This window comes from Salvelinus fontinalis, chromosome 18 (genome assembly GCF_029448725.1).
Source record: "Salvelinus fontinalis isolate EN_2023a chromosome 18, ASM2944872v1, whole genome shotgun sequence".
NCBI classification, from domain to species: domain Eukaryota; kingdom Metazoa; phylum Chordata; class Actinopteri; order Salmoniformes; family Salmonidae; genus Salvelinus; species Salvelinus fontinalis.
In genome coordinates, this window is record NC_074682.1 from 23,549,727 (window position 1) to 23,566,741 (window position 17,015).

The window sequence follows — 17,015 nt, forward strand, 5'->3', positions numbered from 1 at the left end:
CAGAGAGTGAAATGAGACTGTGGAGGGTGCAGCTCTGTTTTCCCACTGTATCTCTCGCAGATAAAAACAGCCCAGGCAAATGGAACCAAGTGACCATCATCGCTATTCTTTTCACAAACACATCCTCAATCAGAGTGACAGCGCTGCGTCACCAGAATTCACTGGGATAGTTCACAGTAGCAAACAGATTAGAGGGCTGTGCTGAGTCAGACCATGGGGCTGAGACTGGGAGTCTGGCCAAGTGATGAGCTGGACTACAGGGATAGAAAGGCGATGGATGGATGACTCAGTAGGTTTACCAACCTGGGGGACAGGCACTGCCAGGGTGCTTGGCACCGCCATGTTGGAACAGGGTCTCCTTGGCCTGGGAGGCCTCCTGACCCACCTCCACTACCTGGACCTGCAGCAGGGGGGCACTCCACTTCATGGTGTATTTAGGACCAACAGGGACTAGGCTGCTGATATCAAGGGGCCCCCTGGTGGTTGAAAAGAGAGGAAAACAAGCAAACAAGTCAACGTTTCTCCCAGCATTCATCTCTTTCTAACAGCAGCACTAATCCCAAACCACCAACAGGAGGAGAACTGAGGTATAGCTCCTTATATTGTCACATAAAGAGCTGAGGAGCTGAATTGGAATCCTTCTGATCAGCTGTGTTCACGGCAGAAAGCGGGACCCCCGGCTCTGAGCAGAGTTAATTTCATATTCATATATTCCTGTAATCACGCATACAATCAACGTTGTGATCACTTTGTCAAGATTCTAGAGGGCAGGCAAAGTCAACTTCAGGGGAATCAAGTTGAACGAAACATGGGGTGATAACTACTTTGAAGGCTGAACAAGAGAGCTTTGAGGTATGAACGTCTCAAACAGGAGCTTTGTAAATGGAGGAAAATATTTGCTGTTTACCTTTAGCTCTGAGACGATGTGAACAATGGCGCTGTCATAGAGGATAAATTGTAGAGGGACCAAGAAATATTTTATGTCAGTGATCTAGGACTCCTGTTGCTTTAGTTAAGCTGCCTGCAGTTTGTTTAAAGCTGATAAAGCTCCTGTTTCTCCAGATAGTGCTAGAGAACGCCTATTAGCTATTACTCTTTGCTATGCAGTTTGCCTAAATATATCCCTGTAAAGCTTTGTAGGCTGAGCCTTGTGGTGCTGCTGCTGTGGAGCTGGGAAGGTGTTTGTGTATTCAGACTGTAGAGCTGTTTAGCAGAACTCCCTCTACTCTACAGAGACACCACTTACTTGACGTTGATGTTGGCACAGATGAGGATATCGTTGAAGAGGAAGACTTTGCGCTCCTTAGACTTCAGGACCTGGCCTCGCTCCCCATACACCGTCTCAATCAGAGTCTCACAAAGCACCAGCAACCCCTGGTCTGAGTTCAGTTGCTAAAGGGGCAGAGTAATCAGGACACTGTCTCATAAGGCACATCACAAATGGCAAATTCTCCAGGGTTTCAGTTCAATTGCTAAGGAGCACAGCAGGCAGGCTAAAGACTGGTTAAGTGAGTGCCTCGTTGGGGATCAGTGTCAGATCAAGGGAGATTTGTCCAGTCAGGGCACACAGAACACATTCACATGCTAAGACACACACACAGTGGCGACCTGTCAGTCAGAGCAGGTGTTTTGAGCCCCACCTGGTTTTTGTTTGTGCCTGTTTTGCATGTTATTTTGGCATTAATACATGTCACATATCAGTATACAAGCATTGTAAAAAAAATAATGTATAAATTATTGACTTAATAATAAAGCAGAATACAAACATGGTCTCTTTTTTGCTTTCTTGAGTAAGGGAGCTCTAAAATGCAGGTGTTTCAGCCTAGCTCTGTGCTTTCTGTGGTGGAGGGGCAGTCAGCGGAAAATATGGAGCGTAGGGGTTGGTAATGTACTCTAGTTGCACCGTGATTGGCTCGGTGTTCTGTTACACATGGGGACACTACGTCAACGCAAAATTTAAAGGTAGAGAGAAAATTCGATCCACTTGGGTGCTGCCATAGAGTTACGTTAGAAGCACCCATCCAAGAAGGCTCAAAGTCATTGGTCACAGATACAATTACATCAAATCACGGTATATCTACAGTAGTTTTGGACTGATCATGTCAACATCATACGTTCAAAATCTTAGCAAGCTAGCAGTCATCATCATGAATCAAGTCGACAATCTATTGGCAAATCCTTTTCAATCCTTGTCATGTGAAGATAAAAAATTCTGAGAAATTATAGATAAAACGTATCGGTGCTCAATGGACATAAAGATTACACAACAAGTTGGAAATCCCAAATTCAACAATGAGTGGTTTGGAAGGAATCAGTGGTTAACTGCAAAGCAATCACTAGCCTGCTATTCAGTGGAGTGGGTGTGTGGTCCCATGTCTGGGTTTAAGGGTCTCTTTTCCAAGCTTAAACGGATAAGCAATCCAGCATGACTTCTGCCGAACTCAAAACAACTGGAAACGCGTAAATGGGAAATCTGAAAAAAACTAGGTCCGACTAGGAAAATAGGTTTTGAACGGTCATCTAACTCGGAATTGCAAGTCGGGAACTCGGGTCTCTTTCTAGAGCTCCTAGAGTTTCGACGAAAATCACTGACGTCATGACTCAAACTTGTTTTTTGTAGAGTTCAGAAGTTCACCAGCACCATAAATCCAGAGAATGCCAGACTTTGATGACAAAATTTTCCCTCGAAGGACCGCCACGCCACCTTCCTGTTCAAGTGAGCAAAGCACAACAAGGTGAGTCCAAAAATGTATTGTATGCTGCTGCATAAATGATGTAATATGCCATGGAGATATGTACTGTATACTGTAGCTAAGAAAGTAATACTAAGTGTATGTTGTGTAGTTAGCTGTTAGTAGTCCATGTGCCTCAATCTTTTGGTCCCTTTTTGGCTCGTCATTTCGCCTACTGTTCTGACTTGGTAGTGCACATGTAGCCTATAGCCTGTTTTAGAGAAATGTAGTCCTTGAATATTGTAAGAGCTTTCATTGTCTGCTTATATGCCCCCTTTATTTATCCTGTGGTTCTGACTTGGTGTACAGGGAGAATACTGTAAGAATGGCCCATGTTCTGAATTCTGTCGCTGTACATTTCAGAAGTGCTGAATAAACAGTTATATTAACTATGTCCATCCTAGCTCACTCATTAATGTCTTAATCGAAATTACGGATTGCTTCTTATCGTCCCCTTATGCCATAGTTTGTACATCTCAGATGTCAGTATAAACCACATTTGTTGAAGCAAGTCAGCCCTATCAGTGCTGGGTTTTTTAAAGGCAGTAAATGAGGCTGAATGAATTGTTTCGCTGCCAGACAAGGCTCCTCTGATAGCCAGGTGTAGCAGTGGTAAGGTGTTGGGACTGCTTGTTGGGACACTGCTGATGGGACAGCTTTATGTAGGCCCTAAAAGTTTTTTGTCACCATTATAGAGCAATTAATGTATTGTTTAGTGCAGGTTTTTTTGCCCCACCAAGATCTACATGCTAAAATACCCACTATATACACACATACACAGACACATGGAAATATGCACAGAAATGTCTTTGTATACTGCAGTATGTGAGAACACACAAGACATACTTTTCCTAAGGTAAATGTGGCAAGGGTAATCTAATAGAAAGCATTACTTGGTTCAGTCATTTTTTATGTCCAGCTGAATCAATACAGTCAGTTTTATGTATTCGAAAACAATCTTCTGAAAAAAAGAGTCATTACAACTACAGTAAAACAAAAGACTGAACTGATGGTAAAGTACAAATATGCAGCTCAGATAGTGTCCCACTCTGATGTTTCTGTTTGCTCTATAGAAACACCATTTTTATGAATAATAATAACAATAATAATCTGTGTTTTGTCCATTTTTCAATGCACAGTGCTCTACATCCCATCACATCTCACAAAATGGATTGTTATATCTGTGGAGAATCAGTAGTTGTGCTTGGCTTTTGTTCAGATGGCTTGGGAAATGAGTCATTAGTCAAACAGTAGCCTGTCTTCTATGATCACAGAACTACAGCACCCTCCAGAGGCAGAGAGAAGTAAGTCATGGAAGGCCCCTCTGAAAAGTCCCAAGTGTCAACAGTGTGTGTGCATGTGCGACTGTTTTGTGTGAGTGTGTGTCTGAGATATAGAGGGAAACGGAAACCTCAGCCTGTTCCCACTCACAGTGCTATCTCCCATATTCCACTGACTTAGATACTTAGTGACAAATAATTAATATTTCAATGGATAGTTATGGGATAATGGAAGAGAACTGCTTCCTATTGAAATTCTGCAGTCTCACCGCAGTAAATAGAATTCTGTGTGGAGCTGACGAGATTGGCCGAATCAGCTCATCTCAGGGCTCTGGAAAATTCACCACCATGGACCAATAGAAAGAAAGAGAGAGGGAGGCACAGAGGGAGGGAGAGGGAGAGAGGGAGATGATGGGCTCCAGGTGGGGACAAAGAGAGGGAGAAAGTGAGCAAGAGAAAGAGAGGGAGAGGGAAGAAAAGAATAGCAGAAGGAAAGGAGGGGGGAAATGATAGGGAGAAGGACAAGGAGAAATGGGGAGATATAGCTTCCAATTAAATGTCTCATTTACCCCTTAATTCCTCTTATTCAAAAATGCATTTGTTCAGATTTGCAGCGTCTGGACTGTAATTCCAGTGTGGTAATGGAGAAGAAACGCCCCTGCCGTGGTGTTTAAACACTGTTCAGGGGCCATAATGGACATAATATCTGGGCAATGATTTTTCTAAATAAAAATGCTTTTCTAGACTAATGTTTGGGAAAGTAATGTAAGTGATGGGTATATATGCTAATGCATAGGTGTTTGGCTCATGCTGATAACACAGAGGAGGTAGAGGAAGGGCTCTGGGGTTGAGCCACACAGTAAGCAGGTTGATTACTCTGTGTGTGTGCGTGTCAGGGGGTGCGTATGTGTGCATGTGCTTGCGTACATGTGTATTGCAGTGTTTCTGTCACCTTGCTGAGCGAGCGGTCGCTGACACTGCGTGCTAGCTGCTGAGTCTCAGCTATTTGGTCGGCCACACGCTTCTGTTCATTCAGCTTCTCGGCCAGCATCTCCAGTTCAGTCAGAGCCAGCTGCAGAGGCAGGCGGTCTACGTGACCCTTAGGTGTGTTCTTCAGCATGTCCTGACAGAGAAACAGTGAAGAGAAAAACAAACACTAAATAAAGTGAAGAGGTGTTGGTTTGTGTGTAAGCGTGTGTGCGCATTGTTTTCTGTGTTTTTACGGCCCAGAGCCTGGTAAGCACATTGCTCTCATTTTCATATTTCTTTTAAAAAATCCAAGTATTTATTGAGTTTCATCCCAGATCTATGTGTCTGGCTTACCTGCAACTGTGTGTGCTTGTGGACCTGCATAAATAAGGCCTTGTATTCTGTGTGTGAGTCCCAAAAGAGTTTCAGTGCTTTGAGTTTAGTTCCCTGTGTAATATATGATTTAACACAGACACTCCCTCTCCAGGGTGTTGAGTTTGAGGCAAGAGGAAAATGCCTCATTTACATTCATAACTTATCTTTTGAAGTCATGGATAATCAACCCCTACTTATGGATAGAATGAGGTACTGCAGTTCCAGTACGCAAGTTGAAATCAAAATCTTTCCACACACAATGTTGAGACAGGAAAAGTAAAGGAAGACAAAGAAGCCTACTGCATGAAAAGCTTATATGGTTAGACTAGATAGGTAGAACCATGCATGGTGTTATACCGTATCTCATGTATTTAGCTGTTTTCAATGGCTCAATGTATCATCACATGTGTTAATCTCTTGATTAGGTCCATAAAACATTGTGTGGTGTTAATCTCAGATTGTTTATCCGTTCGTTTTCTCATGTGACATTATCTTGTCAATGTTAGCAGTGAAGGTGCTGGTAAAGACATATACCTGCAGTAAAAGGATGAACTGGGGAAAGCGTTGGATGGGCTTCACCATGAGGCCGTACAGGGTGATCCGGTCAACACTGGACGCCTGCTTCTTCTACACAACACAGGATAAGACACTTTAGATAAACAGCATACCATAGTAAAGTCAGGAGATAAGCAAAAACACAGAGAGAAAGACCCCTCTAGGCACCTTTTATTCAGAGGACAAGATATGGAGAGTGCATGAGTGTGGGAGTAGGAGTGGGTTTAGGTTAGTAAGGTGTGGAGAAACAGAATCTGGTGGCTGTGCTGGTCATTAGAGATTTGGGAAGTGGATGTGTTCACATGCCACATCTATTTCTATGGGCACAAGCACTGTTCATGAAACAAACTGTTCACACCCCACATGTTGGTGGAGAGAAAATGTTGCAGTTTTAAAGCTTATTTCCTGCAATTATACACATTTTGTCATGGGGTGCAGAATTGTTTTTGCCGTTTTAAAGCGACTTTTCTTGCAATTCTATACATTTTGCAATGTCTAATGTGTATTCATGTGAAATTTGAGCGACTTGAACATTACTACAAAATGTTGAAATTGCACCTTGTCTATTCTACTATTACAACTTTCAAGAGTAAGTTGAAGCCGGACTGAGTTCCTTAAATATACTGTATGTTTTATACTTTTCTTGTGGGGGGGCGGGGAGAGTTGTGAGAGTTGCTAATTGGTGCAATATAAATATTCTCTATGATTAGTGCAGTGTATTGCAACAAGTAAACACAACCAGGCCAGCTTGAAAATATTTGAATAAAGCAACTACACTTTTATGTAGTTGCTGTCCGCAACCCAGGGAAATCGAATTAGCATAATAAAAAAATCCCCATAAAAATCCCTCTATGGAAAGAGGTGTTCTCCGTTTTGCTCTACAACCTCCACAAGTATCAGGAGACTGGTCTGAAGTCGGTACAGCCGATCTGCCAACTTCTGTATGTAGCATCCGAACCGGATGTGACCCCTCACACTAATATGACCCCTCTGTGCAAAAGTGAGACTCTGATGAACATTTACATGCTCAGGCTTCACAAGTCTCGTCTGAAGGTCCGTCGGTACCAGTTGAAAAAATGTATGGAAGTATATATGGAGTTTGTTTAATGCCAAAAATATGGGGTTAAATACATGTTCAAAAAAACAAACAAATATTTCTTATATCTCTCAGATATAGGAGAGACAATTCAGAACAAACTTCCTTTTGATATGTTTTTGAAACTATCTGTTGTTCCATGCAGTGCATCTGTTATTCAATGTGTATGTATGGGCTAATAGCAGTAAGGCCATAAATAATTGTTCATCAAATAATTGTTCATTTTCAATTCAAGGGGTCTTAAAATTCAAAATCAAATAGCTAAATGATCCTTGGTATGACCTTCTTAAAACAATTCCGTATAGCTTAGTAGACCCCCCTCTTCCCCTCGCCCGGCTTAGACAGTGCATAGACTCTGATGGGTTAACCAAGTATCAAGACACCAGTAGAATTATAGTATGAGGGCCAAATTAAATAGTAGATGAAGGTCGACAGTGACCGTGGGTTAGAGTGTATTGAAAGAACAATAGAGAAAAAAACATGGACGGTTCTACTTTGTGACTCACCTTTAAGAATTCCAGGAAAGCTGGTTTGGACATGCATGCCTTTTTTATGAGGGCCATGGCATTGGTGAAGTTATTGACATAGTCGCTGTAAACATCTAGCACCATCGACTTAGAAAACTGTAAAAACACAGAAAGGTGGTTATGGGAAACGCAAGAGAAACAATCCTTGGATTTCACATCAGAAATCTGTTGGGTTCTTCATGGAACAAGTTCATTCAGGAACTAGTCATGCTTGGTCATTTATTTGTTAAAGCATCTGACAACATTAAGTTCCTTGAAAGTCAGTAGCTCCACTGCTCATCTAACAATCCTATTCATGGAATGGAAGGGAAGAAAAGGGTAGAAAATTGCCATTTAGGTGTGGTATTTAAGACCCTGACCTGTTTACCATCCAGGAGACCAACACACACCCTTCACAATCCACAATCCTGCTGCAGCGGCACACAGTCATTCGCTTGCATTTGATTAAACACAAAGCAGGATGCTGACGGCAGCAGTAGCTAGAGAAGCAGTAGCTGGGAAATTAGCCAGTCTCACAGAAATTAACCCTCTCCTTCATCTTCTCTGCAAGCCAGCCAGAAACAACACACAGATAGTATGAGACCAACTAATAGCATAAAACATTAACAGCTGGGTAACGGATCAACTGTCAGGTGAAAAAGAGAAATTAATGAGGAGTGTTGAGTCCCAACCCCCAGCCTCCCTCCCACCTCTCAAAATAGGCCCATTTGGCTGGTGTCAGGATATCAATGGAACAGTACAATAAACAAGGGCAGAGGGATGAAAATGGTGTCTTTCATAGGTAAATAATCAGCAACCCTTATGGATGACCACGTTGTAGAGGGTCACAGCAGCACACTCATACATTAGTCCAATAGCCCTGTGCCAATGCTATAAGCACACATATTCAGAGTGTATTTGCTGCAGAAGATATATTCATCTCAGCTGTAATTGTCTCCATGTTTGAAGTTAGTGATGTTTGCTCAATTTTAAGTGCAGCTCATTATAACTGTGTCTGTGGAAATTGTCTTCTAATGCCCTACCGGAAAACTGACACACTCTCTCACGCACACGCACACGCACACGCACACGTACACGCACACGCACACACACACACACACACACACACACACTAACCGAGGCCACAAATAGGTCCCCAATCTTCTCACTGCTGTCCCACTCAGCCACACGTGACGCCAGTGCGATCTGGAACATGGAGTGACACTGAGTGATTTCCCGTAGGCGGTAAAATACAGGCCGGATCTTCCGTGGGCTCAGGATGCGTGAGTCCGCCTCCAGCAAGGGCCTCTGGTACTCCTGGGGAAATAGTATACCCAGGTTAACTTGGATTAGGTGTGCTTTACGGTGGAGAACGACATAAAACACAAGTAGGCCCTGATCATAAAAAGCATCACATCAATAGCAACATCTCTCAACAGATACAACAGCACCATCACGTGTGCCTTGGACCCTTAATGAAAGGTACATTGATGGAATCGTCAGTTAGTAACAATCTTATAAGTAGTTGCAATTAGTCAAGATGCTGTAGAGTATCAAACTAGTCAACTATGTAAAACGTGTGACTGCAGTGTCTTTTAAGATGAGAGGCATGGCTAATGTAGCCTGTACAATCAGAAACTGCCAGATGCAGTCAGCAGAAAATGAAAGTGAAAGCAATGAAAGTCAATGTTTGGAAACAACAATAGATGACAGACTAGTGCTGCTATTGTTGTTTTATGAGCCTCCCCTGCCCAACCACAAATCCTCCACAGCAAATGAATTATCGACAAGTGGAATATGGACATGGGGAATAACACAGGCAATTTCTGATATTACAGGACTGAAGTCGCAGTTCTTTATGCCTAATAATTGCGCTCTTGGCTTTTTTTTATATATATTTCCTTTATCAGTGAGTTTGGACTTGAATGGTATGCAAAATCACAAAAAAGGCTAAACATCCCAAATTATCAAACATGCCACAACAAAGGTAATACATCATATGTTCACAGACAATATTTTCCAGAGCATAACCTCTCATTGATCACACCTGATCCCATTTCAGCAGGTGTGTCACTCTTCATCTGATAGGAGAGATAACGAATGATTCTCTCTCTGCCACAGAAAAAGAGAGACAACAGAAAAAAGAGTGAAACCCATGCTGTGATTCTGTGAAAACCTGACAGAGAGAGAATCTCTTTATTAGCATCAGCGGGGCACCACAGATGCAAAATAAATCTATTTCAGCATGATTATTTATGCGTAGCAAGCCTGGTTATTTGATAAATATCTCCAGTTTTCCTTTCAGCCTCATTCGTAAATGCTGAAAAGATGAACGTATTATTATCTGTCAGAGTAAGGGTAGGGTGGAGTGGAGGGGTGGGGCAGGGAAAAAAGACTTACCTCAAGGATTCTCCTGAGGGATTCAAGATAACTGCGCTCACTCTGAATGATGGAGCCCAGGATGTGACGTCTGACCACCTGAGGACAGAAGAGGCCAATCAGGAAACATACAGGTCGAAGGTCAAAGGTCACACACAGAAAAGGGCATGATGGGAGTTGATTGTATGCCATACAGCCTCAATTGTGTGTGACAGGTTGTTTGATAGTACTATTTTTTGGGTGGAGTAGCCTTGTATGCATGAGGCCTGGATTTACCTTGAGGTTTCCCTTGAAATGAGTAGCGCTGTACTTAACTGTAGCAGACATATTCCTCCCAAACGTACTACCGAGTCAGTGTTGGCAATAGAAAAATTATGTTTGCATCATTGCATGCATATAACATTACCTTAGAGATTCACAGAATCCTCTGACAGACACACACACACACAGAGACAAACAAGCATATGTTATACACACATACAGACCTGCTGGCTGCTCAGTCCCTCAGGCATAGGGCTCAGCTGTGCAGGAGGATGTTTCACATCTGACACAGCCACATCCAGGTACCCTGCGTCATCCTCCACATCCTCTGCACAGGGGCACACACACACACACACACACACACACACACAGACACACACACACAGAGCTTTCATATCTCAACTGGAGTCACACTCCAATGTATTACCTCTAAAACATGAAGAGATTAGCACTCTGCAAGAAAAACTCAGGAGGGAAAAATACATTTTAAACAATACTATATCTCAGTAGAAGTAAAGAGGCGAACAGACAGTACGTCTTCAAAAACACGTTCAAACACTCGGACTTCTCAGCTTCAGTACGAATGTGTTCAAAAAGCACTTCCCTGCAGCCATACAGACACAGATACTAAAACTGCTTTTCGCCAGCCAGCACCATTCCAATTAATGATTTTGGAACAATAATAGTGTCTCAGTATCAGAAATATAAAATGCTGCACATATTCCCCCTGATCAACAGCTTACAATAGAACCACTGGTCTGTTTGTTTGTTTGAAGATTTGTTTGAGTCGTGGCTCTGTTATCTGTGGTTTCTAGAGCTGCTCAACACTCCATTAATGGATGGTAATCTGGTTCCATTGTGAAACGAGGCTTCCTGGGGTGCAGCCTCTGTCACGTGAGATTTTCTGCCCATTGCTCTCCTACACATCAAAACCTTCAGTTGGCCACAACATCTGTCTTTAATGGGAGCGAGCCAGCTCGACATATCCCGGCTGTTTTGTTTGAAATATCTTACATTGTTTAGATCATTTTTCCAGGAGTCTTTTTCTATTTTAAAGCTGGGATTGGAAAAGCAATGGGAAGCTTTCTCCTCTATCTGCCTTAACATTACTTTTGGCCCGGCTGGCATCAAACAATTTCTTCACCGCAGCTTAATTCAAAAGAGGCGACTGAAATGTATGTGAACTCCGATTTTCCACAGAAACTCTCGCTTCACTACAAATTCATACATATCACTATACGCGGGAGACTTTAATCTGACACAGTCATTTGGCAAACAGTCGGTTTGAATAACTTCTTCTCAGATTACCTGAGTGGTCCTTCTTGTGCAGGAAGGAGACTTTCCGCATAAAGGCTATTCTGGTCTTGTCCAGTCCATCCTTGGTACCACTCCTGGCGGCATTCATTAGCTGATGAACCTGGTTCAAAAGGACAAAGAGACCAGAAGAGTTAGTCCACGAGGAGAGGGAGAGTGGAGCCAGGAAACACTGCACAGTAATCCACAAGGAGAGAGAGAGAGAGAGAGAGAGAGATGGGGCACTAGATGCATCCAGCCATTAATGCCGACATCTGCGCATCTCCGTTGGTCTAGTCTCTAATCAGGAAGTCTATGAGGAGATCATAGTGAGATTATGGTAACAGACTGGGCTGTAGTTGTGGGGAGGTAGTGGAGTCATGCTCAGTGAGGCTACAGTCATCTAACCACAAACCCCACTCTGAGCATCACTGAAGCCCTGCAGAGTCATGTAAAGCCTGCGTACCCAGAATACACACATGGTGACAGTATTTTTAAATTATGTCACTATTTTTAAATGATAGAAACTTGGTTATCAACTGGGAGCAACTGGCAACGTGTTTGATGCAAATGTGTTTTACTTATTCATGTGTCCCCAAAACTGATACTAATCTGGAGGAGAGCACAGAAACACAAGGGGGGATGGTAAAGAAAGTTAATATGTGAATATCGAATCAGTTAAAATGCAGATTATACTACAGAATACATATTTTGGGTTTGGTCATTTTAATCCTTGCTTAGCCTCCTGGGTGCTGTAGTTTTGACGTCTAGGCTAAGATACCTTGGCATGTTGTGTTCTCCTACTGCCAGTGATATACCTTGGTGTCATGTTGTGTTCTCCTACTGCCAGTGATATACGTTGGTATCATGTTGTGTTCTCCTACTGCCAGTAATATACCTTGGTGTCATGTTGTATTCTCTTACTGCCAGTGATATACCTTGGTGTCATGTTGTGTTCTCTTACTGCCAGTGATATACCTTGGTGTCATGTTGTGTTCTCCTACTGCCAGTGATATACGTTGGTATCATGTTGTGTTCTCTTACTGCCAGTGATATACCTTGGTATCATGTTGTGTTCTCCTACTGCCAGTGATATACCTTGGTATCATGTTGTGTTCTCCTACTGCCAGTGATATACCTTGGTGTCATGTTGTGTTCTCCTACTGCCAGTGATATACGTTGGTATCATGTTGTGTTCTCTTACTGCCAGTGATATACCTTGGTGTCATGTTGTGTTCTCCTACTGCCAGTGATATACCTTGGTGTCATGTTGTGTTCTCCTACTGCCAGAGATATACCTTGGTGTCATGTTGTGTTCTCCTACTGCCAGTGATATACGTTGGTATCATGTTGTGTTCTCCTACTGCCAGTGATATACCTTGGTGTCATGTTGTGTTCTCCTACTGCCAGTGATATACCTTGGTATCATGTTGTGTTCTACTGCCAGTGATATACCTTGGTGTCATGTTGTGTTCTCCTACTGCCAGTGATATACGTTGGTATCATGTTGTGTTCTCTTACTGCCAGTGATATACCTTGGTGTCATGTTGTGTTCTCCTACTGCCAGTGATATACCTTGGTGTCATGTTGTGTTCTCCTACTGCCAGTGATATACCTTGGTGTTGTAGTTGTTTTTGCCACCCAGCCTCATGACTATTTCACATTTGGTCCTGGCACAATGCTCCCTCAGCTGATGCACGTCCGGAGAGTACTGCTACAGTACAGGGAAAGGTGTCAAAGCAGTGGGGTGTGGGGCATGTCAGGGCAGGTCGCATTAAACCACACAACAGGACACAGGGAAGAAGGAAGTAAGATGAGACGGCGGAAAATGGAGGGGAAATGATCAAGGCAAAACAAGCAAGGCAACAACAGGATTAATCACAAGTATGGAGAGCGGAAATTTAGAGCACTGCACTGGTCATAGGGTAATGTCAGCCGAGGCTAATAGCACTGATCTTGGTGAAGGGATTGTTGTGCAGGAGGGGAGGCGTGAGGCACACTCCTACTGTGATATTTATTACAGTAATGCCTCCATCGTTACTGCCCAAACATAACAAACAATTTTTCATAACAAGCAGGTCATCGCTCCCCTGTTCTGAGGATATCATTTCATACGATATTAGGATATTATTAAATTAAGTGGTATCAGCGTCTACAATACAAAAAATATGAGAAAATATTTAAGGGCATATTTTCCACATCTATGTACCAATAGCACCAATATTCCCTACAGACATACATGCAACAGGGATGAGACTGGACCAAGTCTGACCAAATAGAATAGAGCACAACGTCAATGAGTAAATACTGCCCCTATGTGGAGGAGAAAGAGGCTACAGTCACCAACTGTATGGTTATAACCATAGATTTTATTTATAACTGTTATAACATACAGCACCTAGACAGTGTCATGGCATTGGTGCCTTTCAAGTGACAAGGGAGCTTGTTTATTCTCAGGCCACAAAGCGAGATACAACCCACACAGACAGGGTTGATATATTTTTCATGTTCTTTGTATTTTCCCTACCAGTTTCTCACATGAATAAAAAAGCATGCGTGGGGAGCAGTAACATTGGATGAAATATTCTCTTTGAGTCATGTCTTGTGCATTTAAGTCAAACGCACAAAAGCAAACAGACAGACAGACAGACAAACAGACAGGCATAGATATACAAATGGAATACCATCTCTCCTACCTTGCTGAGGGTTGGTAGTTTGCACTCGATATCAGACTGCTCTTCGTAGCTCTCAAACTCACTGGAGCTCCAATCATTGCCTGCACCCTGGGGCCCTTCTTCTCTGTGCACATCCTCATAGAGCATGTCCCCTGACACACACACACACAGAGAGATGTGCTGACATCAACACAGCACAAATACTGACAGTGCATTTTTAGACAGCAGACCCTCAAGCTTAATCAAGCACAAGTCAAGTTTTTTAAAAGGAACCAAATGACATTTTAACCCAAACTGATGTCCATTGATCTGATGGTGCAGTACCAGACAAGGCACAATAAAAGCACTCAGTGGCCCCAGCCCCGGCACTTACCCCAGAGCTCACCTTCGTCAGGAGAGAGTGGTCCCTCACAGGGCACGTCATCATAGATCACCTCTAGGATCCCTGTCTGGGGCTCTGCATCAGCCTCAGCCTCAGCATCAGCCACATCTTCTGGGGAAGACAGTAAAGACCACTCACATTCACAACTCCTATCCATAGAGCCAAGAGGAGGGCCTCACACTGGTAATCTGGCAAAGCAACCAAACTTCAAGAGTATTGCACACTGCATTTTTCCCCCCATACATGAATTTGATTATGCCATCATTTCTGTTACATACCGTATATTTTGTAAATGTACATTTATGCAATCGTATTTGCATCAGTTCTGATTCATCTCAAACATCAAATACCTATTATTTTATTAGCGGTGACTTAAAAGGGAGATAGGCCTTGTGCGTTGCTGTTATGTGTGCTAGGTGTGCACTCTTAGAAAAAGGGTTCCAAAAGAGTTCTTTGGCTGTCCCCACAGTAGAACTCTATTTAGTTCAAGGTAGAACCCTTTTGGGTTCCATGTAGAACCGTCTGTAGAATGGATTATACTTGAACCCAAAAGGGTTCAGCCTGCAACTAAAAAGTGTTCTTCAAAGGGTTATCCTATGGGGACAGCCGAAGAAGCTTTTAAGGTTTTAACCTGTTTGGGCTGCAAGCTGAATATTGAAAAAACTGGAAAATATGTGCACATTTTCAAACGGCCTCCTAAGAAACTTTTTATTTTACAATATGCATATATTTACTACTGTTGGATAGATAACAGTCTATAGTTTCTAAAAAAGTTAGAATTGTTTCTCTAAGTCGAACAGAAATATTTTTACAGCCATTTTCCCAGCCGAATTGAGATTTCCAAAATGCGATGTGTCTCTTTAAGACCTTGTCTATAAAAGGTCATTAGACTTAGGACCGTAGAAACACGTCACACGCCTTCATCAGGCTGTAATGCGGAAGTGAGAATTGAAAGCAGTCGAATATCTCGTCCATGGACTGAATAACACACCTTCTTGTAAGACCTGCGCAGTTAAAAAAAAAATCCGGGCGCGAAGCATAATTTGGTCTCGGCTTCTGGAAGAAGGTCGATAACGGTGAATATGATCTCTGACTTCGATATTATTTGATACATGTCACAAAATCATCCTAAAGTATGTTTTTTCAATATACTTTAATTATATTATTGCAATTTATTCTGGACTTTAGATGTGATACGACGGAAGAATTTTTTGAAGAAAGACAGAGTAGCGCCGCAATGCTATTGTGCTTGCTAACCAAAGAGGGAAATAGTTCGTTCTGGAACCCAACTAAAGACTCTACTGGACATTGGACCCCGTTACAACATTCTGATGGAATATCAACAAAGATAAGGACCCAATTTGGGATGCTTTTTCATATATCTGTCGAACTGTGCTATGCTAACTCTGCTAACTGTGCTAGGCTAGCGCTTGACTTATGCTAGTGCTGCCTTATGCTAGCTTATGTTGTTAGCTAATATAACGATATATTGTGTTTTCGCTGTAAAACACTTCAAAAATCGGAAATATTGGCTTTATTCACACGATATCTGTCTTTCATTAGCTATCCACCATATGTTTTTCTGAAATGTTTTATGAGGTGTAATTAGTAGTCGACGTTGGTGTATGTATTTTCTCTGGCTACTCCCGTCTGGATTCAGGCTGTAGCTATGTGGTAGCATTTATGGTAGCATCAATGTAAAACTGATTTATAGCTAAAATATGCACTTTTTATGAACAAAACATAGATTTATTGTGTAACATGTTATATGACTGTCATCTGAGGTAGTTTTTTCTGGGTTCTTTAGGTTGGTTTTAGTTTATTTCGGTTGGCTTGTGCATGCTACTTGAATCATAATTCATACATCATAATCATATTCATATGTGTCTGTCCACTTTTGTATTTGGTGGTGAGCTAACATAAATATATGTGGTGTTTTCTCTGTAAAACATTTAAAAAATCGGACATGTTGGCTGGATTGACAAGATGTTTATCTTTCAAATGCTGTATTGGACTTGTTAATGTGTGGAAGTTAAATATTTTTAAAAAATAGATTTTGAATTTCGCGCCCTGCAGCTGTTGTCATTTTCGTTCCGATTTCGGGCTTGCAGCCCAAAGAGTGTGGGATTGTGCTGTGGAATTGTGTCAGCATGATCCACCTTGTTTGTAATGGATCGAACCTATCTATCTCCACAGTCTCCAGAATTTGCCATTAACTGCTTTGAGAGTGTTTCAGCCTAATTTAGTTGAGGGGATTTATTGATTCGCTTTTAAATTGTGATTTGTCTGGAACGGTTCTTTATAAGCCCCAAACAATCCCGGGATTCAATGAATCTGATGAGAGATGTAGATTCTGACATGGATTAGCCAACACTGCTTTAAGGATCTAAATAACCTGGGACACAATCCAAGAGAGAGACACAGTGTTATTATACTACAATAGTGACTAACTGAGCAACACTCTCTGTGAAGAATGTGTACTGAATGAAAAGGGAATAACTGTATCTTGGCC

General features: G+C 42.2%; 1 protein-coding gene across 4 annotated transcripts in view; it reads right to left on the reverse strand.

The window, feature by feature from the left end:
• The window catches only part of LOC129815168 (rho guanine nucleotide exchange factor 10-like protein), a 193,328-nt gene that overhangs the window by 154,727 nt on the left and 21,586 nt on the right, over window positions 1-17,015 (reverse strand). Inside the window, exons 5-16 of one of the 4 annotated variants that reach the window (XM_055868654.1) lie at window positions 14,495-14,611; window positions 14,143-14,273; window positions 13,062-13,160; window positions 11,462-11,570; window positions 10,378-10,481; window positions 9,914-9,991; window positions 8,651-8,830; window positions 7,514-7,630; window positions 5,891-5,983; window positions 4,965-5,135; window positions 1,247-1,392; window positions 304-476 (exon numbers count right to left, since the gene is read on the reverse strand). In XM_055868654.1, the coding sequence (XP_055724629.1) occupies window positions 304-476; window positions 1,247-1,392; window positions 4,965-5,135; window positions 5,891-5,983; window positions 7,514-7,630; window positions 8,651-8,830; window positions 9,914-9,991; window positions 10,378-10,481; window positions 11,462-11,570; window positions 13,062-13,160; window positions 14,143-14,273; window positions 14,495-14,611 (1,518 nt within the window). Of the gene's footprint in view, window positions 1-303; window positions 477-1,246; window positions 1,393-4,964; window positions 5,136-5,890; window positions 5,984-7,513; window positions 7,631-8,650; window positions 8,831-9,913; window positions 9,992-10,377; window positions 10,482-11,461; window positions 11,571-13,061; window positions 13,161-14,142; window positions 14,274-14,494; window positions 14,615-17,015 lie in introns of all 4 variants that reach the window. The other 3 variants (XM_055868653.1, XM_055868655.1, XM_055868657.1) reach the window with 3 other exon arrangements.